At 51.9% G+C, this 25,571-nt stretch overlaps 2 protein-coding genes across 2 annotated transcripts in view; one reads left to right on the top strand and one right to left on the bottom strand.

Moving 5' to 3' along the window:
• Nucleotides 1–9,579, top strand: part of SH3PXD2B (SH3 and PX domains 2B) — a 78,388-nt gene extending 68,809 nt beyond the window's left edge. Inside the window, exons 10-13 of the mRNA XM_083872096.1 lie at nt 1,607–1,833; nt 2,255–2,304; nt 2,459–2,584; nt 3,427–9,579. Of these exons, the coding sequence (XP_083728222.1) occupies nt 1,607–1,833; nt 2,255–2,304; nt 2,459–2,584; nt 3,427–4,902 (1,879 nt within the window). The 3' untranslated portion in view covers nt 4,903–9,579. The remainder of the gene's footprint in view (nt 1–1,606; nt 1,834–2,254; nt 2,305–2,458; nt 2,585–3,426) is intronic.
• The window catches only part of NEURL1B (neuralized E3 ubiquitin protein ligase 1B), a 35,351-nt gene continuing 18,710 nt past the window's right edge, over nt 8,931–25,571 (bottom strand). Inside the window, exons 2-5 of the mRNA XM_083872099.1 lie at nt 18,236–18,796; nt 14,506–15,213; nt 13,479–13,604; nt 8,931–12,670 (exon numbers count right to left, since the gene is read on the bottom strand). Of these exons, the coding sequence (XP_083728225.1) occupies nt 12,426–12,670; nt 13,479–13,604; nt 14,506–15,213; nt 18,236–18,796 (1,640 nt within the window). The 3' untranslated portion in view covers nt 8,931–12,425. The remainder of the gene's footprint in view (nt 12,671–13,478; nt 13,605–14,505; nt 15,214–18,235; nt 18,797–25,571) is intronic.

The raw sequence follows: 25,571 nt of genomic DNA, 5'->3' as shown, positions 1-25,571 counted from the left end.
TTTTAAGGATAAACTGTACAATTATAAAATTACACCTAAATTATTTTGACTTTTTAACCCAATAACCAATTACCTGTAGCCTGCCATGCAGTTTTTCTACCCAATTATAAAATCCCACCTTAACCATGAAGGAGAAGGTGAAAAAGAAGGACTCACCCTCAGCCCTAAATCCTCCATCTTGCTTTATATCTATATCGCTGTATTCTAAACCCTTAAACTCCAAGTTTTCCACCCTGTGATATCACACACTTCTATTCATTCTACACACCCACAATCCCAGTGCTGTCACTTAATTTTGGGAGCCTTTTCCACGGCCTCAGGTCAAATGTGGTGTTTGTTTGGGGGTCAGTGCCTGTGAGCACAGAAAATCTGAAATTCTCAGTGTCAAGGGCTCCAACAGTCCCAGGCATTGCAGCTGGGGCTGAGATGTCCAGTCCCAAAACAAGTCTGTGAGCAGGGCAGGGCAGAGTAGCAGAACTCATTTCTCTCCATCCTGACAAATTTGATGTTCAAGCACAGCTTTGGTGGAGAATCTTTGAAATTCCCTGATTTCCTGTGCTGGGGGGTGGCTGTGTCCTCCAGCAGTGCCAAGGTGTGAGAGCCTCAGTGGGGTGTCACATCCTGCCCATGGGAAACCCCACAAATGCCCCAGGGCAGGCTCTGGTTGGAGGGAATGGCCAGGTCTGGGCTAACTCTGATTGTGCAGGGTGTGCTGAGCCAAAAGCTCATCCCAAGCTGAGGTTGTTTTCTGCTGGAAGCTCATTTCCTCTTCTTTGTGGTCGAGCAAACGGGCCGGGCGTGCTCAGGGTGGGAGCACAGGCTGCAATTTTCTTAACCTCACACTGAACCTGTGCTCCTGGCAGCAGCACAGCCCCAGAAACACATCCACTGATGTTTGAGGCTGAGGAGAGCTGCCACAGGAGCTCAAAGTACAATTAGAGGCTCAGTAGCTGGTGCCATCTGAATGAAGTGGCTGCAGCCCAGGCAGAGGGGAGAGGCTCTGGCATGGCAGGGGCACTGTGGATGTGGATTTTCAGTCAGGTCACAGGGCTGGTTTCTCTCCTAAACAGATTTAGAGCAGGGAAAGGATCCAGGCTGCCAGTAGGGAGAGAGCTTGTGCTCTCTCCAAACACCAGGTACAGCCATCCCAGCAGCAGCACTTTGTTTTTTCCCTCTGCTTTCCCTGCCAGAGCTCTTCATTCCTGAACTGGTGCCATTGCTGAGGTGAAAACTGGACTTCAGAGCATTCCCTGAGCCCTGGCTGGGGCCAGCTTGTGTAGGAGCATTAGTCATGAGGGAGCTCTGCTGTGCCATGGAGAACCTGGTGTGTCCCAGGGGCTCTGAGCAGTGACACTGTTGTCCTTGTCCCCACAGGTACCAGAGCCAGGAGGGCTGAGCCCTGCTCTGAGCAGTGGCACTGCTGTCCTTGTCCCCACAGGTACCAGGAGGGCTGAACCCTGCTCTGAGCAGTGACACTGCTGTCCTTGTCCTCACAGTGACACTGCTGTCCTTGTCCCCACAGGTACCAGGAGGGCTGGTCCCTGCTCTGAGCAGTGACACTGCTGTCCTTGTCCCCACAGTGACACTGCTGTCCTTGTCCCCACAGGTACCAGGGCCAGGAGGGCTGGGCTCCTGCCTCCTACCTCAGGAAGGGCAATGGGGATGTGTTCCCACCCAAGCTGGGCTCGGGCTCCTCGGCCCCCTCGAGTGCCCTGGACCTGGACGGGCTCTCCAGGCAACAGCTGGTGGCCAGCAGGGACAAGGAGGGGCTGGTGGCCCCGAGGGACGGGAGGATGGACAGCAGAGCCCTGCCCAGCGCCGACATCCGACGCAGTAAGTTCTGGAAAAACACTTTTTTCTGACCCAGAGATGAGGCTCCTGAGAGGTGTTTTAAAAGATTTTATTCCATTTTCAGTCTCATGAGAAGGGTGGGATGGTGCAGATGTTATAATTCACGCCATCACAATCAGATGCCAAACTATTTCCTAATTACAATCCATTAGAAGCATTTTTTGGCCTCTCAGCTTTGGCCACACAATGCTGCTCATGCCTTAAAGTCAATTATCTACTAAAGTACCTCACAAGGGTCTTGCTACAATACACCTTTCACAGTTCTATTCCTCCAAAATATCTGGTCTGTCTGCAAGGTCATCATTTGAAACTTTTTTTCTAGTTCAATTTCTCTCTCTCTCTCTCTCTGGCTCAATTTCTCTGAGCCAGAAACTCAACAGCATCTGGAATTCTTCCTCCACAGAGTCACCAAAGATGAGGCAGAGGCCACCTCCTCGCCGAGACCTCACCATAGTAAGTTCCAGCTGGTGTGGGAGGGCACAGGGGGAGGGAGGGGAGCCCTGCAGGGAGCTCTGGTCACTGTTTGGGATCTTGTCCCCATGTTTGGAGGTGGTGTCACACCTGCTGTACAAACACACTGATGGGTTTTCTGTTTTTCCTGCCCCAGCCCCGTGGTTTGAACCTGCCTAAGCCTCCCGTGCCCCCTCAAGTGGAAGAGGAATATTACACCATTGCTGACTTCCAGACCACCATCCCTGACGGCATCAGCTTCCAGGCAGGGATGAAAGTAGAGGTGAGTCTGTCACCTTCCCTTCACACATCCTCCCATTGCCCTGGCACCTGTTTCAGGCAGGAGCTCCCCTTCCAGGCCAGGGAGATCTGCTCCCCGTGGTGCTCAGGGTGCAAACCAGGCATGGTTTTGTGTCTGTTAACAATCCACACTCTGAGGGTGAGAGAAAAACCTGCAGGAGCTCAAAAGGCTTTGGCCTCCCACCGTTCTTGGTGGCCTCCTGTCCCCCAGAGTGTGAGTGCTCTGTTTGAGCCAATGGAAAATACACCCACACCACAAACGGGGTTAGACACGGGGGGTTTTCCTCTTAGTTAGGCCAGGTGTGAAGTTAAAAGCCCTTCCAAAACTCCTGGCACTCCCTCTTTGCTGGCAGAATCACAAAAACACAGAATCACAGGATGTGTAGGATGGGAGAGACCTTCAAGATCATCAAGTCCAGCCCCTCCTGCAGATGGGATCTGGCTTTCTCCTTGTGCAGATGTGATTTACTCCTCTCTAAGAGGATTTTCCCTTGGGGGCTGCCCCTGCCCGGCCCCAGCCCGGCTCCTGGAGCTGCAGAGAGGATGAGCAGTGCAGGATCCACTCGGGATCGCTGCTGCATGTTTGCTCCAACAGTGCCACGCTGTGGCCACCACCAGCTCCGGGAGCTCTGGCAGGGATGGACACAGCTCAGCAGCTCTCCCTCAGCCCTCTCCCTTCCCTGGCAGCCAGCACTGGGTGTCCTTCCCTTTAGGATGCCACTCTTGGCATTCCATGGCTTTTGGCTGTGTGTCACCCCTGCCATCACTGCCAAAACCACTGAGTGCAGAGCAGCTCTCTGAGGTCTCCTTTCCCCCCCTGGGCAGGTTATTGAGAAGAACCTGAGTGGCTGGTGGTACATCCAGATCGAGGAGAAGGAGGGCTGGGCCCCTGCCACCTTCATTGATAAGTACAAGAAGACCAGCAACGCCTCCAGACCCAATTTCCTGGCTCCCCTTCCCCACGAGCTGGCCCAGCTGAGGCTGGGGGACACCGATGGCAGTGAGGAGGTGGCAGGGCCCTGCCGACCTCTGCCAGAGGCTCCCCCCAACGGCATGGACTGCCCAGGGAGGTGGGCCAAGGACTGGAAGGGGAAGGAGAATCCCGACAGCGTTGACCTGTCCTTGGCCGGGGGCTACGAGGAGATCTCGGACCGCGACACGGAGGAGAAGCCCAGCCTCCCTCCCAGGAAAGAGTCCATCATTAAATCAGAAGGAGAGTTACTCGAGAGGCAGAGGCCTCCCCCCAAACCCCCGGGCATGATCTTGCCCATGATCCCACCCAAGCAGGCAGCAGCCCCCAAGGACGGCAAGAAGGTGGAGCTCAAACCGGAGAAGGGCAAACTCTTCCAGCTGAAAAACGAGATGGGGCTGGAATGTGGACACAAGGTGTCGGCCAAGGAGGTGAAGAAGCCAAACCTCCGGCCCATTGTCAAGCCAACCAAGCCAAAAGCTGAGCCTGTGGAGGACAAACCTGAGCCCGTCGCCCAGAACCCGTTCTTGAAGTCAAGACCTCAGATCAGACCCAAACCCGCTGCGTCCCCCCGGACTGACCCACCCCCAGCCGACGACAAACTGGACATTTGCAGCCTGCGGAGCAAGCTGAGACCTGCCAAGTGCCCGGAGAAACCCTCAGAGCAGGACTTTTCTCCTGCTGGGGAAAGCTCCTTCAGCAACGCCGTGGTGACTTCGGAGCCTTGCGGGAAGTTCCCGGAGCGGCCGGGGCTGGAGAGCAAAGCCCTGCCCAAGCTGGATGGTTCCCCCAGAGAGGCACTGCCCAAATGTCCCCTGGGCCCTGCAAACCCCCCCTGTGGCAGGGACACCCCTCCTCAGCGCCCCGTGGTGCCACCTCGCAGGCCACCCCCTCCCAAGAAGACGGGGGCTCCTGTCCCTGTCCCCGTCCCTGTCTCCGCCGAGCCCAGGGCACGGGATGCCCCCGAGGTCAGACCCTCTGCAGTGCCAGGGAGGCCCATGCTGGTCCCTCCCAAAGCCAAGCCCTTCCTCTCTGCCTCCCTGCAAGACGAAGCCAAAGCCAGGAGCAGCGTGAACCCAAAGGTCATCTCCAAAGCCGTGGAGAGAGGGGAGGCCAAGGAGAGACCCTCCAGCCTGGACATCTCCAGGGATGCTCTCTACGTGGCAGTGGCGGATTTTGAAGGCGACGAGGAGACCAACAGCTTCAGAGAAGGGACTTTGTTTGAAGTTCGTGAGAAGAACAGCAGCGGCTGGTGGTTCTGCAAGGTGCTGGCTGGGGGGCCGTGCTGGGAGGGCTGGATCCCTTCCAATTACCTGAGAAGGAAGCTGTAGCTGCTCCTTGTCCAGAGGAGCCTCCCTGGCCTCTCACCTGAGTATTTAATGAGCAGATTAATTTATGGTTTTCTGTAAGGCCTGGCTTTAGAAGAAAAGATAATAATTGGGATCCCACACCTCCCCAGCTGGAGGAAGCAGCTCGGCCTCCTCTCCCCAGCCCTGTGCTCCCACCCACCCTCCTCGTCACAATCCCCAAGAGGATTTGGCTCCTGTGGTTCTCTGTGCTGGGGAGATGGACCTTGAGACCTTTTGCCACCTCTGTGGTGAATTGGAGAGAAATCCAGCAGCAGCAGCAGCCAGGTGGAATGGTACCAGTGAAGGAAATCACAGAAGGATTTGCCTTTCCCTGAAGCTCAGGGTCACAGTCAAGAGTTGCAGGGCACCCAGGAGTGTAGCAGAGCCACGGGGAATGTGGCAAAAAGGAGGAAAATGGTTGCTGTAGCTCTGGTTAAGGGCTGTGTTGTGCTCCCCCTGCACAGGGATCATCCCTTGGTCCTCCCCTGCTCTACGACGACAAGTGTTAACTTCAACATCCTCCTGGTGGAAAAAAAAATAGGGAAAAATACACCCTCATTTAACAGGTCCTGTCTGTGCTGGTCCAGGACAGCTCTCAGGCTTCTCCCCTGCAGTACTGCAACCAAACATCAGAGGGGTTTTACTTCCAGAGCTGAGGAATTCTATGCAAGGCGCAGAGGACCAGAACAACTCCAAAAAAAAAACCCAGAAAAGGGATGCTTTGCTCTCCTCCCCACACAGACTGTTGGACTAGGAGGGGACCACCCCTTCCCAGGACCCACTGAGCTCCCCGGGCTGGCAGGCAGCAGCCAGGAGCCGGGTCCTTCCCTCGGTGCTGATATGATCAAGTGCAATCCACAATGTGGGGAGTTCAAGCTCCTCATCACCACCAGTTCTGAGGCGTGGCTGGTGCTCAGGGGCTGCCTGCCTTGTTTGTCACCCCTCCTGCTTGTCCTCTGTGTGGGCCAGCTTGGCTTGGAGGGGCTCCTGGGCAAGCAGAGCCTGGATTTTTTTTTTTTTTTTCCATGCTGACATTCCTGCCTTGCCCTCAGTGCTGCTGATCCCAGCAGGAGGATGAGTGTGGATCAGCTGTTGTTCCCCACTGCTGCTTTCTTTCCTTTCCTTTCTGTCCTTGGCTCTTTGCAGCTTCAGGGCCACATTTCTCTCCAGAAAGAGCTTTAAATCCGGATGTCTGTGGGTTTCACAGAGTCACTGAATTCTTGGGGCTGGAAATGGAGCTCTGGAGGTGGTCCAGTCCAGCCCCTCCTGCCAAGGCAGGGCCAGGTTTGGTGTTGACCAAGCCCTTGTTGCCCTCTCTGGTCTGATTGTGAGTGTGAGCAATGCAGCCACATTGTTTTGCTGCTGAAAATAATGACAGTTTTCCCTCTAATTTGAGGCTGGCTGAATTGAAGGGGCGTTCTCCACTCCCCCAGATGCTCACTTCCTTCTCTGTCCTGCATTTTCCATCCTGGGAATGTGGAATTGAAAATCCCTCTGTCTTCATAAAGATAAAACATTGGTGCCTCTGACCAGGATCATTCTGGGGGTGGGGGTGATGGGGCAGATTCATCTGATAGAGAATTCCTCACCATCCTCATATCCAAAAGGCCAAAAATTCAATTTTTTTAGCCGTGGGAATTGATGCACCCCGGTGTGTGGCTGATTCCTCTCCCTCCCACCTGCGGTTTTCTCCGGTGGCACATCAGCCCCTGCTGGGGCTGACTCACCTGAGCTGGCAATAAGCTCCAGTGCAATAACAAAGCTCCTTGTGTGGCACATCGGGAGGTGTTGATGTGCTCCTGGGAGAGCTTCGGGGTGAATTGAGACAGCGCTGCCTCCCTCCAGTCAATCCCTTCTTCTCCAGAAAGGAGTGAGGACAGGATGAGTTAAACCAGAGCTGGGATGAGTTAAGCCAGAGCTGCTCCACAGCCAAATCCAGCTGGGAAAGGGCTGGACCTGCATCCCTGCTCTTGACACAGGGTGTGTGTCCTTTCCCAGGGCACCGTGTCCTTGCTCTGCCTTTGCTGAAGGGCCTTTTCATCCCTGTGTGCCCTGGCTGTGCTCAGAGAGAGCCGTGCTCCTTGTGTGGCCTCACTTCTAAACCAGGGCTCTTCCCTCTCCCCTCCCAGCCTGAGCCTCGGAACTGGTGGTGCTCCATTCCCCTGACACAAGTACTGTATTTTGGCTCGCTGAGTGTTGACAGGATCGCTCCCTCCTTCCCAAAGAGCTTCCAGGAGGGAGGGATCACCCTCAGGAGGTGCCCACACCTGCAGCCTTACCCCTTTTCTCCTCTCTGCCAAGGGGCTCTGGGCTGGCCAAGCTCCTGGGGGGAAGATGCCAGGGGACACTGGGCTGGCAGGGCTTTGTCCCCCTGCCTGATTTGTGCCCCAAGCCAGGCTGCCTCTCCTCCCTGCACCTCCCTGCCTACCTCTGAGGAGGAGGAGAGTGGCCAAAAGCCCCCCCAAAATCAGGCTGAGCCAAGCTCAGCCTCCCAGAGCAGCCCTGAGATCAGGGTTTGTGGCAAGGGGGGCCCAGGAGTTGGGATTTGGGTCAGGCAGGGCTGGGCACGTCCTGGGTGGGCACCAGCCCCAGCTCCTGCCAGGCTCCCCAAGGCCATTCCTTTGTCCATGTGTCTCTATATTCTGTAATGTGTATAAATCTCCATTACTGTTGGGTGGGTGGGGGGCAGCAGAAGGTAGATGTAGCTGTGTCCATGCCCTGTCTATACCTTCACCTTTAAGGGATGGATTTTTTTTATTATTATTAATATTATTATTTGCTGGGTTTTTGGGGGGATTTTTGTTTCTTTTGTTTCCTTTTTTTTTTTTTTTTTTTAAAGAAATAAAACGAAACTGCTTGACTGGTTTCAAGCACCCTGGTGAACCCCTGTGTATGGCTGGTGGAATTCTGGGGTGCAATTTGGGGTGCTGCTCTCCTGTCCAGGGCTGGTTGGGGGTCTGTCTGTCTGTCCAGCTGTACAGGGAGACCCTGACAGCTCCTTGGTGCCCAGAATTTATATCCCAACAAATGGGAGTGTGAAAGTTTTTACTGTGAGCTCAAACCCAGCAGAGTTTGGTGATTTTGGGGAAGTGCAGAGAGAAAAGGAGGCACTGCCAGTCCTGAGGGGCTTTGGGGGTTCTGGGTGACCAGGGATCAGCTCTGGGTGTGAAGTGAGGCAGCAGAATGTCTAAAAAGGGCATTTTGGCATAAATTTTCAGGCTCCTTCAGCACCCAGAGTGAGTGAGGGGTTTGTGTGAATGCTCAGCTCTGGCAGGGGGGAGTTGTGAATGAATTTTTCCACTCCACATGAAGGAAAAGGGAAAAGGAAACAGGAAAAGGGAAGAGGAAAGGGGGAAAGGAAAAAGGAAAAGGAAAAAGGGAAAGGGAGAAAGGAAAAAGGGAAAGGGGGAAAGGAAAAAGGGAAAAGGAAAGAGAAAAAGGAAAAGGAAAAAGGGAAAGGGGGGAAGGAGAAAGAAGATGGGAAGAGAAAAAGGAAAAGGAAAAAGGGAAGGGGAAAGGAAAAAGGGAAGGGGAAAGGAAAAAGGGAAAGGAAAAGGCAAGAGGAAAAGGAAATGGGGAAAGGGAAAAGGAAAGAAGAAAGGGAAAAGGGGAGGGGAAAAGAAAGGGAAGAGGAAAAGGGGAAGGAAACAGGAAAAGGAAAAGGAAAAAAAAATGAAAATCCACCCTCCTGTTGTGTCTGCATCACCCCTGGCTGGGCACAGGAGGGGCCCAGGCTGGACCTGCCTTGCCTGAGGTTGGATAAGAAATTTGGGGCTCTTTGTGAAAACCACCAAATCCTTTCACTTCTGCAGCCCTGAAATACACCCTTGTCCCCCAAACCTCCAAGGATTTGCAGGGTTAAAATGAACCAGCAAAACCTCCCAGGAGCAAAGCAAAGCTCAGGAAAGGTTTGTAAAGTGTCTTTTTGTTGTTGTTTTTTTTTAATTTTAGAAGCCTTTGCCCCTTGCATGAAATCAAGGCTGTCTCAAAGTCTTTGAAACACTCCAGAGCACTCTGTACAAGCCAAAGGTTTATTTGTCTCATAAACAAGTTCAAATTATATTCATGGAAAACAGGTAAATGGACGAAAGGAAAACACACAGCACTGAACACTATAGAGCACTGACATGTAGAGGTGCAGCTCCCTCCCTCGTGCGATGCCCTCCCTCCCCAGGCCCCCCCAAAATTTGCTTGAAAAGCCTAATACAGAGGTCCAAAATCTGATTCAGCTTCCACAAGATAATACAGGTCACAGTATTGAATCATAAAGGTAACGACAAGAGAGGAACTGCCTCAGAAAGGGGGGAGAGGTAAAAAGAGTTTTCCCCCCCCATCTCTTTCCTTTCTTCCTTTTTCCCTTTTATTTTTTTTTTTTTTCCTCTTAAATTTTTCAAACAAAGGTTAAGGAGGAGAGGAGGGGAAAATCCATGGAAATAAACACTTTTTCACTCATATATCTATATATATCTAATCTATATATCTATATATAGAGACATATAGATATATATAGATATATATAGATTTATGTAAAGCAGAATTCTCAGTGAACACAAAATTCTATAAAACTACCATTGATCTGTGTTGGTTTTCTTCCCCCCCCCCCCCATCTTTTCTTTTTTTTTTCCTTTTTTTTTTCTTTTTAAAAGTTGCTTTAAAAAGGATAAAAAGTGCACAGACACCCTTATAAGGCACAAACAGATCTTCTGTACAAATCATATATCATTGGACTGTTTAAAAAAAATAGCAATACGAATACTAACAATGAAATCTGTAAGAGGCTACCTTTTCCTGGAAATCTTTATATATATATATATATATATTTATTTTTATTTTTATTGAGGCCTATTTTGGAAAATTCCTGTTGCTCTTGGATAGGCAGGGCCACAAGTCCACTGCTCTCCCATCCCACTCTCTTCCCTTGCTGGCCTCACTGGGTGCTGCCCCTTCTTGCAAACTTGGTTTTGGCTGCTACAACAAAAAAAAAAAATTCAGCCTCCTCAACGTATCCTGAACAGCTCCTGGGCTGGATTCGGTGTTTCTCCTTGCTGGCTTAAAAATACAAAACAGAGCTACACCAAAAATAAAATAAAATAAAATCCACCCAGGCTGCAGCCACCCTGCTGAGGTGGCACTGAGCAAGGGGACTCTGCAAAGTGACCAAAGGGCACCCCTGAAACTGGGACAGCAACCCCAGGGATGGCCCAAACCTGATCCAGGATGAGGATTCTGACAGTTTTCCTTGATTTCCTCCCCATGGAAAGGCTTCCCATGGCTGGCAGTGCCCAGGCAGGTGCTGACACACCCTGGGCATTGTTGTGCCCACCTGGATCTGCCAAGGTGGGGCTGGGAGATCCCTGGGAATGCAAAGCCTGTGTTCCCTGGGCTGGAGGACAGCTGGGAGGTCCAGGAAAGCTCCAGATGCAGGGAATGTGCCCTGGCTCCTCCCTGGGGGAAAGGTGGGAGTGAAAGGTGCAGTGGCTCTGCTGAGGGTGGTGGCACAGCCAGTGGCATCAGCCAGGTCTCCAAAAAAAAGGCTCTGAAAAGCTGCTGGGCCCTCCTGCTGGGCCCTCCTGCAGGGCCATGGCTGAGAGGTCTCGCTCTCATTGATACACTCAGTAAAAATGTTCATGAGCTCTCCAAGGAAATAAAAACAAAAAAGGGCACATCCTCCCTGGATGTGCCCTGCTCCATGACAGTGTGGCACAGGGCTGGCACAGGGCTGGCACAGGGATGGCACAAGGCTGGCACAGGCCAGTACCCAAACCCAGCTCCCCTGGCACAGCCAAGCCACCACCTGGGCAGCAGCACCACACACCCACAGCCTTGGAGGAGAGAGGGAATACCCACAGCCTTGGAGGAGAGAGGGAATAGCCAGACATCCCTCAGGCTCCCTCTAGAAGCCCCTGGAGTGTACAACAGTTATTATTCTATTTTTCCCCTTTTACCAGACTAAAATGTGGTAATCACACCTCTCTGAAAAGCTGTTCTTACACACTTGGTAGCACAAGGTCACCGAGCTGCAGTGACACTGCTCCTCTCATCCCCCATCTCCATTTTTTCCCTCTCTTTATGAGCCTGGACCAGCAGGAAACTCTCCAGGCTCGGGCTGAAGGACAGGATAGGGGCTGTGCAATGGGCAGAGGATGGAGATTGGAGAACAGCTCCTGCTGGAGCAGCAGGGAGGAGGATGCTGAGCTCCTCACACCAGCCCCGGTGCTGCACAATCAGGTGCTGCCCGTAGCTGACATTACACCCAAAACTCATTTACCTTTCAATTCCCATCTAATTCAGCTTCAGAGCCTTTTTCTTTCCTCCTAAGTAAAGCCAAGTGAGATAGTCCCTGTTTTTCTCAACGAGATCTCTAATCTAGAGTTGAGACTCAGCATGCAGGCAGCTGGGGGCTGTGCTGGGAAACCTGCAAAGGCTGGAGAAAGAACAGGTAAAATCAGCAGATAGTCCCCAGAAATAAAGGTGAGCCTGAAGGGAACTGGGTCAGGAATTAATTTCTCACCAGAGCCCCCAAAAAATCCCCGTGGGGGGCGGGAGGAGGGCTGAGCCCTGCTGTGGCACTGCCTGCAGGGGAAGGTCCAGCACAGGTGACAGTCAGGACAAGGTGACAGCAGCTGTGCCACCTGCCAGGCGGGCAGAGCAAAGTGCAGGGGATGTGCCTGGGGGTGACAAACCCCATCACTGCAGTGTCCCAGGCCAGGACTGCAGTGTGCCCATCCCGACACCCCTGTCATCCACAGGCTGCAGTTTATGGCTTTAGAAGGCAGCCTGAGCTGCCCCTCGCAGCTCCATCACTGCAGGGGCTGCCTGGGCTCTGGGTGGGCTCCTGGTCCTCACTGCTACCCCAGGGCAGCTCCCTGGCTCTCAGCCTCCACGGCCAGAAATCCCTGTTCTGCCACAGAAAGAAAAATCTGCTTTATCTTAGCCCAGACCAGCTCCTCCATGTCCCCACGAGCCTGTTCATGGGGACGGAATCCTAATAAGTGACAACCTGGCTGTGCCACTATTTGGCCTGTGCTCGTTCTCCTTACAGGACATTTCCAGACCAGTTCTGTCCACTTTTAAACCCTTCTGTTGGGCCTCATCCCAGTTTTGCTCCACCACAGCCCAAGCCCCTGGCAGCAGCCCAGAGCTGTCTGGTTTTAGGGTCGGGTTTAGGGTGGCACCTGGCACTGCCCAAGTGGCAACCTCCTCATCCCGAGCCTCCCCCACAATGGGAGGAGGAGGAGAAAGAAAAGAGCCTTTGCACAGGAAATTTCTCATTTTTGCAGCTGGCTCGGGTCCAGGAGCATCCCGTGCCTGCGGGGGGGCCCCACACGACCCTCAAGCTTTGCTCCCTGAATTGTGCCCTACCAGTCAAATAAGGAAACACAGATAACGAGCCACTTTGATAACGACTGACCAGCACGATAACCCATAAGCAGGGACGGAAAGGCGCGGTTTTGCTTAGCGGCGTTCCCCCTTCTCTGCTGCACCCCGTTCCCTCTCAGGGGGCTCTACGGGCGGTAGATTTTAATCACATCCTTGATGACCCGTCGGCAGATGGGGCAGCAGGCGTTGAGCTGCTTCTTCAGCTTAAGACCGCAGGTGTTGCAGAGGCACATGTGTCCGCAGGTGTAGATCACCGTGTCCACCTCGCTGTCGAAGCACACGGTGCACTCCCCGTTCTTGCTGCTCGATGGCTCCGGAGGGGAGAAGACAGGAGAGATGGGGGGGCTCAAAGGGGAGCTGGGGGCTGTCACTGAAAAAGAGGAAGAAGGGAGGATATAGTCACCGAGATGGGGTGAAGCGGGCGCTGTGTAATACACTTAGGTCAGTTTTTAAGGTTCTTCCTTTCTTAATTGTTGCCTGGATCTTTGGTCAAATGAATCCCAGTGTACTCCAACCAGCAGCAGTCACAGCTCTGGGCAGGTTCTGGCCTGTTATCCCTTTTCTGGGATAGTGTTATCCCTTTTCTACACATGGGGCAGGTGCCATGTCTACACATTTTCTGAACACTTGTAGGGATGGTGATTCCACCACCTCCCTGGGCAGCTTGTTTGATAGCTGACCACCCTTTCCATAATGAGATTATTTCTTATATTCAAATTATATTCAAATTCACCTTCCAGGTGCAACTAGCTGCTGTTTCCTCTCCTCCTGTCCCTGTTCCCTGGGAGCAGAGCCTGACCCACCCCCGGCTGTCCCCTCCTGTCAGGGAGTTGTGCAGAGCCACAAGGTCCCCCCTGAGCCTCCTTTTCTCCAGGCTCAGCCCCTTCCCAGCTCCCTCAGCCCCTCCTGGGGCTCCAGACCCTTCCCCAGCTCCATTCCCTTCCCTGAACATGCTCCAACCCCTCTGTGTCCTTCTTGTCATGAATGGCCCAGAACTTGGACACAAGATTTGAGGCTCAGCCTCAGCAGTGCCCAGCACAGGGACCAGTGACCACACTGCTGCTGATACCAATGCCCAGCCCTCCTTTGGGCCATGAAAACCTTTCCAGCACTGTGTTCTCCTCCCATCCCTTCTGTTATCCCCTCTCCCCCGGGGGCTGAGGGCTGGCTGTCCTTACCCAGCGAGGACTCGGAGGCTGACGAGGAGCGGTTGACGCTGAAGGCCATGTCCGAGTCACTGTCGTACTGGGAGCCACCGGGGGATCCTGAGGGAGACACCGTCACTGGGCTGGACTGCACCGTGCCTGGGGACACAGGAGAGAGCTGAGCCCATGCAGGGACACCCCAAAGCCCCTCTAAGCCCCCCTGATGAGCTGTTCCCACCCCACCTGCACGGGGGCTTTGGGGCAAGGCCAGCTGCTGAGTTAATGCTGCCCCTTGGTAATGATACAGGACAAGATTTTGGATGTGACCCCAGGGTCTGGACCTCGTTATGCATTTGTGTGATTGATGCCTGTTCAGCTTCACAGTGAAGCAAGCACCAGGTCATGCAATATTTGCCTTTCCACTTGCCCCACTCTCCCCACAGCAGAGGGCTCCAGCTGTGGCTGTCACACTGTCAGCTGGGAAAGGCTTTGTATGAAGAAAACCTGCTTTACAAAGTCATTTACATCTGCTTTTCTGATGGAATCCTCGACAGGAGGAAAGGAACTGGTCACCAACAATGGACCAGAAGTGCCAGCTGATCCCCGAGCTGGGGCAGTGCTTCAGGAGTAAATACTGTCCATGCTTAAACCAGAGCTGTGCTCACAAAAATAATCACCTTTACCAAGGCAAAAGTTTAACACCTGTTGGCTGGAATAGGATGTTAATGAAGAATCCCTCCTAAAATCAAACCCACTGAAAAACAGCTGCCCCCCACAACCATCCCTGTTCATAAAGAATCCCTTCTAAAATCAAACCCACTGAAACACAGATGCCCCTCACAGCCATTCCTGCCTCCCTGCCTGCTTCTTGCTTTATCTCTCAAGTCTCATCCTTTCCTGGGGGAATCACAGAGGCTGCACACATCTCTGTGACAGGTTCCGTGTTTTGTCACTCTTGTTTGCAAACATCACTGAACACGGTGTGAGAGCAAACCCAGAGCTCTGGTTCCAACCCAGGAAAACTTCCCCCAGCCAGGTGCTCTCCTTTGGCTGCTCTTACCCAGGATTTTGAGCTGGTTGATCACGCCGTGGATGGTAAAAAACACCCAGAGTGACTGCGAGGTGTCCACGCACATGAGCATCCCCCGGCTGACCCCGTTGACCCCGTGGTGCACCTCTCCGTTGGGCAGGACCATGAAGCTGAGGATGTCTCCGCTGTTGAGGACGGGGAAGGCCCGGTAAACCACCCAGTACTCCTTGCGGTCCAGCAGAAAGTCCGGATCCGCCGGGAGCTCGTTTGTCCGCAACGTGCTCGGATCACAGGAGGTGACGCCGAACGACAGCGCCCCGTAGTAGGGCAGCCCCAGGTGTCCAACCTCCACAAAGAGGCTCTCCCCGATGTGCAAAGGCCGGTCGGAAAACACCAAAGTCCTATTGCTCTCCTGCCAGTTGGTGCAGGCCACCATCCTGTCCTGGGAGAAGGTGACGTCGGGGCCGCGGGTTGGGTGGAAGCGCAGGTCGGTGTCCAGGAAGGCCGGCACTCCCTGGGCGTGCTGCCGCCGGTTGGGGCAGCAGGGGATGATGTGGTTGTCGTTCCCCAGTCCTGGCACCCGGCTGAGGTTTAGGTTGGCGATCTTGGCCACCACTTGGTTGTTCTCCAGCTCGTTGTTGTTGAAGTTGGCCGAGTCGTGGTTGCTCTGGGGAAGGCAGGTGCTGAGCCGGGCGGTGCTGAGCCGGGCAGTGGTCATGGTCTCTGCAAACATGCTGTCTGTGAGAGAAAAGCCAGGCACGGAGGAGTTAGCCAAGAGAAAACTGACTGCTTTTTGTGCTTACAGTTATTATTGCAGCCTGCAGGCTCCAAAAGGAAAAATCAGCCACAGGTCAGGCGCTAATGAAGAGCTCCTGGTGCAGAGTCACGCGTGGAGCAGGCAGGGGAGCGGCTGCGTCTTGGCACCAGCCAAGGAAAAACAAGTGTTCCAAAGTGCTTGTGTGACCTGGGAGTTCCCTGCACTGGGAAAAGCTGTAAACCAGTGTGGTCTTACAGCTTTCTGAGGAGAAGGATCTCAGATAGCTCTGAGGTTACACTATTAAAAAAAAAAAAAGTCTCAATATTTTGTTGTCTCAAGATTTTGTGTGAGACAAATCCACAAGTGTTGGGTGAAGGAACTCAAGGATGAGTGGATATTCTTTCCACACTCCCTGCCACTGCCTTACACCTGTTTCCAGGCACAGGTGTGTCCAAGAGAGGTCATTTCAAGCCTCATATCCCAGGGGTGTTCACAACCCTGCAGAGGTTTTCAATGGAGAGCTTGTCACAAAAGCTACTTCCTGCAGGTGTCAAAAGCTTCTACAGCACAAGGTTGTTTTCCCTTTTCACAGCAAAGAGAAAGTCAGGATGTTAATCCTTAATTAATTTCCCAGGTTTTCACTTGAGCCATGCCAGGCTTGGGGGTGATGTAAAGGTGTGGGAAAGTTTGGGAATGTTCTCCCTTCTACCTCCAGCCTTGCCTGGGGCAGCCTGGACACCTCACTCTGAAGGGTTGAATGCACTGAGCAAAGTCAAAGCAGGTGGAATTTAAGAGTCTGTGTGGGTGACTCCTGTTCTTCCCAGAGATGGAGAGGGGTGAAGCAGCCCAGCACCAGCACTGCCTGCTCCTTGGAGGAAAGAATCCCCAGGCTTTTGGCAAAGAAGGAAAAAATGCCCAAATCCACCCAGCAGCTGCAAAGCAGAACCTGCCTCACTCAGGAGCCCAGGCAGGAGAGGTCACTGGGGTGGGCTGATGTCTGGAGCAGCTCCTTCTCACCCAGCACAGCTTGTGTGGCAACAAATGCTCCCACAGAGGAGTCAGACACATCCCAGATTCATGATGGATGTCCCATCCCTGGAAGTGTCCAAGGCCGGGTTGGAAGGGGCTTGGAACAACCTGGGATAGTGGAAGGCGTCCCTGTCTGTAGCAGGGGGTTGGAATGAGATGATCTCTAAGATCCCTTCCAGCCCAAACCATTCTGTGATGCTGAAAGATGCATTCTGTGCCTCAGACTGGAGCTGTATTTCACAACTTTCTCAACTGGCAACATTTTGGGAGGACGAGGCAGAGACAAGCACATCTTCAAGCAAAGAGTTCAGCTCCCCTGGTGCCCCAGATGGCTGAGCATGGCCCTGATTCCTGGGACAGTTTGTGGGGTTTGGTATTTAAATTAAAAAAAAAAAAAAAATCCCATCAGAGTACACGTGCTCACACCTGAGTCTTTCACTGGGAACTCTTGGATGCTGCAGGCAGGACTGGAGGTGGGGAGCAGCACGAAGCTGCATTTTATTTTTCAAACTCCAATTTAATGAGGAGAAAGGAGAGCTCTGGTGAAGCAGCTGCCTTGGCCCCTACAGCAAACACTCCTTCTCCTCTGTGATGAGCACCAGAGCCTGGAGTGTGTCGCAACTGCAATTACAGGACAAGCTGCTGGTGAGGTTTAATTACACATTTGAGGCACAGCAGACAGGGAAAACCGTTGTTTATGTGTGGCCTGCTCGCCTGTGAGATAATTGGCACCGTTCAGGAGGATGTGTGACGGAGCTGCCTGCCCTCTGGACTCGCCATTCCACAGCTCATCCCTGGTGCCTGCTCCTTGCCAGGCTGGCAGCACCATCCCCTGGGGCAGGTGCAGCTGCCTTTGGCTGTTAAAGCTCCACCAGCTCCGAGGAGCCTCCAGGAAAGGGCAACTCTCTTGGATTTTAAAAGTGTTCCCTGTGGTGCAGCCCAGTTCAAACGCTCCATCTAAAGCTGAATTCATGAGAAATTTCAGTGCTGTAAAAGCCACGGAAGGAAGATCATTCCATGGCCATCAGCTGGGCTTGCTAGTGGGGACAGATTCGTCCCCTCTTGCAGCTCTCCCTGAGGATGGGGCTGTAAATCAGCCAGACTCCACCTGATTGCAGGGCTCTGAGTGATGTCCCTGTGCCAGGGAAGGGTCACAATGCCAACAGAGCCCCTCAAACTGCCAGCCTGGGTGGGACCACGGCCAAGAGCAGAGAGAAGGGCTGGGGAAGGGCTCCAGGAAACTCTTGGGCAATTATTGGTAGTTTTCCAGTGGACTGGAGTAAGTGGTAGCTGGGAAAGAATAGACAAAGCCACAACTTTTTGTCTCCTCAGTCCCTGGGACCTTGCTCCATGTTTTATCATGCCAAAGCAGCTCAGAGAAAGCTCAGTGGAGCTACAGGTAAAGATTCCCATTTATCCCTTCCCATAATGTGCAGCCTTGGGACTTTCCATCAGTGCCATCTCTGGCATAGATTGCTTTCTGCACCCCTACTGCTGGCAGAAGGAAAAAAATGATTAATTGGAGGTACCAAACCAACAGCAAATTAATTTTCTTAAGTGTCCCATACAAATAATCACACAGATCATGCATCTTTCCTAGGGGATCAGAAAGACCAACCAGAATCACAGAATGTGTAGGTTGGAAGAGACCTTCAAGACCATCGAGTCCAACCCAGCCCTGACACCTCACTAGGTCATGGTATCAAGTGCCACATCCAGTTTCCTTTTAAACACATCCAGGGATGGTGACTCCACCACCTCCCTGGGCAGACTATTTCAGTATTTAATTACTCTTTCAGTAAAAAACTTCTTCCTAATATCCAACCTGTATTTCCCTTGACGCAGCTTAAGACTGAAAGAAAAAGACAAAGAAAAAGAAAAAGGAAAAGAAAAAGAAAAAGAAGAAAAAAAAAAAGAAAAAGAAAAAGAAAAAGAAAAAAGAAAAGCATCCCACAGGCCCAAAGACACACTCACCTAGAATTTGCACTTCGTGGGTAATCCCATAGACGTCTATGAGGGCCCAGAGAGGCCCGGAGACTTTAATACCACAGTGAAACAAGATGGGCTCCTCGTCGTTAATACTGTAGAAGACTCTGCCGTGCCTGTCCACCCAGAAGGCCAAGATATTGTCCCTGACAGCAAACCTCTCCGGCAGAGCCTTGGCCCAGTACCCGGGCCGGGTGACGAGGTCGGGGCAGGCGTACTTTGGTATCTCCTCGGAGCTCATCTGCGACGGGTCGTGGATGGTGAAGCCGAAGCGCAGGGCGCCGCTCCAGCCATGGTGCACGGCCACCAGCTTGAGGCGCACCTTCTCGTAGAGATGGATGGGCCTGTTGGTGAAGGTGACGCCGTTGCAGAAGCTGTTCCTGCGCGTGGCCTTGCGCGAGTGCGCGTCCAGCCGCACGTTCTTGCCCTTGGCCTGCGAGTGGAAGCGCGGCGGCTCCGCGATGGCCAGCACCGAGCGCCTCTCATGGCTGCTGTTGGGCAGGCTGTAGTAGGGGCGGCTGGACACCGAGCGGGCCTGGTGGCTCGTGTCTGTGAAAAGACAAAGATATTTGGTTAGTGGGGCTTGGATTTTCGGGTGTGGTTTGCGCCGCCACCGCTAAGATGGGAAATGTTTTGCCTTAGCGGAGCGTGCGTAGCCAAAACCTCACAGAATTCATAGAACTCACAGAACTCACAGAATTCACAGAACTCACAGAACTTGCAGAATTTACAGAATTCACAGAATTCACAAAATGTCTAGGTTGGAAGAGACCTTCAAGACCATTGAGTCCAACCCAACTCTAACACCTCAACTAAACAATGGCAGTGAGTGCCATATCCACGTTTTTTAAACACAGCCAGGGATGGTGACCCCACCACCTCCCCAGGCAGGACATTCCAGTATTTTATCACTCTTTCCATGAAATCCCTTTTTCATGTCTGCAAAAGGACAAAGCACATCTGGTCAGGAGGACACGGCCCAAGCAGGGTCTTGGCTCAGCCGGGTGTGATTTGCACCTGAAATATTTCACCTTGAAACAGCCACAACTGCACAGAACTCACAGAACTCACAGAATTCACAGAATACACAGATTGACTGGATTGGAAGACACCTCCAAGATCATTGAGTCCAACCAGTGCCCTGACACTTCAACTAAACCATGGCAGTGAGTGCCACATCCAGTCTGCTTTAAACACATCCAGGGATGGTGACTCCACCACCTTCCCGGCCAGACCATTCCAATATTTTATCACTCTTTCTGTAAAATACTTTTTCCTAATATCCAACCTGTATTTCCCTTGGCACAGCTTACGACTGTGTCCTCTGGTTCTGTCAGTTCCTGCCTGGAGAAACAGACCAACCCCACCTGAGCACAGGCACCTTTCAGGGAGTTGTAGAGTGATCAGGTCACCCCTGAGTCTCCTTTTCTCCAGGATAACCAACCCCAGCTCCCTCATTCCTCACAGGGTTTGTGTTCCAAGCCCCTCACCAGCCTCGCTGTCTCCTCTGGATACACTCAAGCATCTCAATGTCCTTCCTGCTCTTTGCTGTCCCAGCTCTCTGCAAAAACGTGTCCAGCAAAGCTTTGCTCCAGCAAAGCTGGAGAGGAAGAAACATCTTTTGTTCCCATCAGATGCTTCCTACTGCCCTGGGAAAAGCTCAACACCAAGTTTCCTCCTTGCAGTGCACGTGCTGCTAACTCACATGGTGGCCAGACACAGGAGCTCTGAGGATTGTGGTTGTCAAAAATCACAGATTTTTGCTCGAGGTGAGCGTGGCTTTTAGGAGATTTCTGTGGGACGTGCAGCCACCAGCCCCTCTGTGCCCTGATTTTATAATGATGAACGGGAACTTTTGACCAACACAAATAATCCAAGACATTCAGCAGCTGGAGCACCTCTGCAACACCAGATTGTTCTCCCTAAACCTCCAACCCAGCCCCTGGCTCAGGTATCAGATGGCACATTCAGGAACCTTTCATCCTTGCCTCTACCCAGAACCTCGCATTTGAGCTCAAAGCCCTTTATAAATGATGATTGTTTTCAGCTTCACAGCATCGCAGATGGCACAGGAATCCTGCCATCCTCGTTCTACAGATGGGAGAACTGATGGGTGAGATCTTGCAGCATTTAAAGTCAATAGCAATTCCGAGACTGACTTCAAGAAAAGCAGATTTGGGGCCTACAGTGAAGTTCACACAGGCATGGAGCAGAAATTTAAAAAAAAAAAGCTCAGTTTTGAATCTTAAACCTCAGCTAGAAGCTCTCTGAGGTGCAGACAATGTGTTTTGCATATCCCTGAGCACATGGAGACTTGGTCCCACCTCCACCACGGTGTTCCAGGGAACTCGGTCTCCCCATTCCCCACCCACTCCACCTCTCCTCCTGTCTCTGCACCTGCCTTTGGAGATTTTTAAAGCAAAAAAATGGAACACACCCCGAATGCCCAAAGCCATCATGTTAAATATAAAACCCCATCACACGCTCACATCCATTCTGAACCCTTTTGCCACGTTTGAAGCTTCAGCAGCCGCCTGCCAAGCCCTTCCTTCAAGCTGCTTCCTCCCTGTGTGTAACCCCAGGCTTTGGGAAGGATTTTCTGTCATTTTTCTCTTGGAAAAAAAAACCCACCAGAAGATCTTGGGAGCTCAGCTGGGCGAGCTGGCAGGAGGGCTGCAGTGGTGGCAGCTTTTTTTTTTTTTTTTTTTTTTTTTTTGGTTTTTTTTTGGTTTTTTTTTGGTTTTTTTTTGCAAGCAAAACCAGAGCAGGCAGGGCAGAGAGAGGCTGGGACCTGCACTAGGGCACTGAGCAAAGAGAAGAGAGCTTGCAGCAAGATCTGAGCACAGGATCAGCCCTTCAAATCAGGCAGCTGTAACAGGAGCCAAAGGGTTATGAAGGCAAAAAAGCTCCTGTTTGCTGCGAGATATAAATAACAATGAAAAGGTGTTTTGTCTCTTGGTTTGCCCTGCATTGTGACAGTCGTTGTGCAATGGTTAATCCTGTCAAACACCAGTGGGAATTAATATATATCCTCGCTCTCAGCCAGTGAGGGGAGGGTGCCAGTTCCATGCCAGGGCTGTGGAAAAGAGCCCTGGAGCAGATGAGGAAGGGAAAATCCTCCCCAGGTGTTCAATCCCCCTGCCCAGCACAGCAGCACTGCCAGCCAGGCATCCCCCAGGCCTGCCCCAGCACAGGAAGGGGTATTTCTGTGTGGATTTCCAGGAGAAATCCCATTCCTTGCCTGCTGAAGAGCCGAAATGCAGAAATGGCTGCTCCCAGCACAGCCCACCCGTGGCTCCTGTGGGTGCTGCTCCTGCCAGCCCTCCCCAAAAACGGTGCTGCTGCAAAGGGAGCCTGGACTGGGCACGGCCAGGCAGGGACCCAGCAGGGTAAAGCCTCTCCTGGCCCGACGCCCCACACAGCATCCCTTTTCCCATGTTGTTCACACATCCTTTGTGCTGTTCAGGTGGGATGTGGGTCCAGCAGAGCTGGGACAGATCCCAAGGGTCTCCTGTGGGTGGGCTCAGTGCCCCCTTCACACCCTGCCTGGCTGGGCAACAGCCTCCCCAGGCAGAGAAATGTCATTTTATAACCCACTGAGCTGCTTTTTGTATCTAAAGTAGTTAAAAACAACCCCCCTGTTGTTGGGAGTGCCAGGACCTCAATGTCCCCATACTGGTGAAGAGGAGGAAAGAGGGAAGACAGATTTTGTTCTGTTCTCTGCTATTCCCAAAATCCCCTTTTTTCCAATCCCAGTGCAGCACCAGCCTCCCTCCCACACCCCCCTGATGGAGAAGAGGCTCCTGTGAGGGATGTGATGGAGGCAGGTTCTTCTCATGGCCCTCAGAGCACTGAGGTGGCAATGCCAGTGCCACCAGCACGAGTGACAGGACAAGGAGGACACTGGCACCCACTTCAAACACAGCTTTGGGTCCACCCTGCCAGAGAGAGGGGACTCGGGGTCGGCTGCTTTTTGTTTTGTTTGTATTTAAAAAAAAAAAAAAACCAAAAAAAAACCAGGAAAGCATATTGTGGCTAAACAATAGGAAAAGCTCCCGACGGAAATGAATGGATAATTTATTTATAACGCTGTTCCCCCTCTTCACATGAACACCTGCCGGTGGAATAAAGGCTGCCACAACCCGAGGCAGGGAAGGCAGAGTTTTCCCACTGGAACACGCCCGGGGTTGAGTTGGGCCATGTGTTTTACTCATTAGGTGCTGACGGCGACTCTCCTCTCAAACTCAACAGGATGTTTGTGCCTTTCAATCGTGCCTTTGAATTGCCCTAATTTGCAGCTCGGCTTCCACAGTTTGGATCTCGCTCAGGTCCCTCTGTGTTATTGCTCCAAAGGATCTCCTCTCCCTCTGTTATTGCTCCAAAGGATCTCCTCTCCTGTCTGTGCATCCCCACCCAAAAAATGGGATGATGACGCCAGCCAAGCTCGTGGCACAAGTGCCACCTTACTCCAAGGTGCCTGACAGGCAGTGAAGAGCTACGCCAACTCCTTTTTTATTTATTTTTTTTTTTTCAGCTGTTGAGATTCCTACACCACTTGGGAGCAAGTAATTTCTTCTCTTTCTGCCTCGTTTCCCTGTCTAAAAGAGAGTAACACCATAACTCCAAACACAGGTTCTCAAAACACTTCAATCTCTGAGCCCTGCCAGCCTGGCTGCATCATCACAGGGGACACAAACCCACTGAGGTTCCATCCCTCTTTTTATTCCAGATTTTTCAGTTTTTCATCCCCACTCTCTCATGTTTCAAACATGACACTCACAGCACGTCCCTCAAACGCAGGAGCAAATATAAAAGGCAGGAAAGTGGAAGGAAAAAGCTGAACTGAAAGGTGAGGAATGGTCTGAGGCTCCTCACTGAAACCTGAAGAAGAAACCTTTTGGCAGGGCAGCATTTCCATCCCATCCTTGTGGTGTCAGATGACGCTGAGGCAGATTTGGGTTATGGGGGGCCTGTGTTCTCATCTGAAGCTTCACCTGCTCTCCAAAAGGCCAGAACACTCATTCCAGAGGTTATGCTGACCTTTGGAGAGGCATTTTAACAGACATGCACTTTGCATTTCAAAAAGGTACAGCAGGCAGACCCTGGACAAATTCCACATATTTATCATGGTTCCAGTTCTAAAAATAAACTTTTTTTTTTTTTTTTTTTCACCCATTTGTTCACAGCCCCGGGTTTTGCTGTGGCACTGTAATCCCACTGACAGCAGCAGACAAAATTCAGCTCCAGAGCCCTCCCCTGTCTGAGGCTGCTGCTCCCCCAGGGGTGTGGGGTGGAGGAGCTGCTCAGCTGGGGAGTGACCTCGAGCCAGATCCATCCTGTGTTCACTTGCCCTGACAAGCCAGGCAGGAATAATACCCCTAAAATGGGGGAGAAGGGAATAATGTTGGAGGAGACCAGAGCTACAGTGAGAGCAGCCTGACAGGAGGAGGAGGAGGAGGAGGAGAGCTCTGCCATCCTCACGCGTCACCGGTAAATCCATGGTCTGCACCAAACACATTCCCTGGATCCCACAGCCTTTTCCTGAGGGCTTTTCCCAAGTAAATCCATGGGATGCCAAGGGGCAGTTTGGTGCTAAACAGGGCCGTGTAGTGGGTACAGAGAGGGGAAATTACTGGGACCATCCACAGCTCACAGCAGACACAGAGCATGGTCTGCCCTTGGCCAGAGAAAGGCTGAAAGGTTCAGAGGACAGGCTGGAAGGTTCAGAGGGGCTGAAAGGTTCAGAGGACAGGCTGGAAGGTTCAGAGAGGCTGAAATGTTCAGAGGAGAGGCTGAAAAGCTCAGGGGAGAGGCTGAGAGGCAGCAGCCTGAGATCCATCTCTGGAGCCTGGTGCTCAGAGAAAGGGAATCCACTGAACACACTCATGGCTTATCTGTGTGGGCTCTGCCTTATCTGCAGCACTGGAACCTCTTCCCATCCCAGCAGATACTCAGGTGGCTGCAGCTGCTGTTGGACACTGAACAAGGTCTCTGCAGATGGGGCGGGTGGTTTTTGCTCTGTGACAGGAAAAGCCCAACAGGTGGGGACAAGAAAGGTGAGCTCACATTGAGCTGGTGGAAACAGCCCAGTCCCAGTCAATCCCAGTGTGCTCCAGCCAAAGCACATCCTCAGAGTCCTCATCACCACCAGTCAATCCCAGTGTGCTCCAGCCAAAGCACATCCTCAGAGTCCTCATCACCACCAGTCAATCCCAGTGTGCTCCAGCCAAAGCACATCCTCAGAGTCCTCATCACCACTGCTGGAGCCACTGGGAGGCTGGAAGAGGCAGGGGAGGCTGTTACTGCAGATACCAAACATCCCCAGCAACACCAAACAGGATTTTGCTCCAATGTGATCTTATCTTCTGAGGACGAGAGATACAAATCTGCTCACATATAAATTTAGTCAGCTGTCTAGACATTTCTTTCTTTTTTTTTCTTAAAAATGTGTCAGGGAGCTCTGTGGGAAGCACTGGGGTGGCCTATTCCACACTCAGTGGTGTGGATTTGGAAAGCTGGGCTACCAAATCCTACAACAAAAAAAAAAAAAAAAAAAAAATCTGCCTCATTTCTGAATGTCCTGCTGGCTCAAACAGTGGAAAAGTCAATTAATAAAATCCCCCCCTGTGTAAATTCCTAGGGTTTGCATGACCAGTCTGGGGGCCTGTTCTGATGTAATGTCTCTCTTGCCTGGTCTTCTAACCTGAAACAAACTTCCAGGGAATTCAGAAAAGGTTCGTTTGCAAGAGAGTGACACAGAAATTGAGGTGTTAAGGGCACACTGAAGAGCCTGAGATGAATTACAGGAAAGGTGAAATTCTTGAAGAAACACTTGTGAAGGAGGGGAGGAGAAAAGACAGACAAAAGTCACTTTTTTTCATTAAAAGAAGCTGTGTTGTGGCACTGAGGTAACTCTCAATGCAAATATCTCCAGACATGCATCATTTCTCATTGCAGAACAGTTCAGAAAAATCCCTGGCAGAGAAGGGGGATTGACTCTTTAACTCACAAAATCAAGTTGTGTCTATCTCCACAAAAAACCCTCTAATGCTTGAAATCAAACATTTTATGGGGGATTTAAAAAAAAAAAAAAAAAGCTAAAATCCATTTTCTTTACAGCAGGGGCTAATGACATATTTATTCTGGACTTGGAGGTGTTCCTCCATGAAAACAGAGAGGTATTTGCCAACAGCATTAGGCAAAATCCTTTAGTTCTGATCTTTTTTCTTGAACCAGCAAAGGCAACTCCAGCAGGACTTTGCAGGAATTTCCAGGTCTGCTCTACCTCCCATCTCCCACCATATCCTCAGGAAAAGATCTCCTG

The sequence above is a fragment of the Zosterops lateralis genome (genome assembly GCF_965231275.1).
Source record: "Zosterops lateralis genome assembly, chromosome: 14".
Lineage (NCBI taxonomy): Eukaryota > Metazoa > Chordata > Aves > Passeriformes > Zosteropidae > Zosterops > Zosterops lateralis.
Note: the sequence above shows the minus strand (reverse complement) of the source record. Positions and strands in the feature narration are given on the sequence as shown.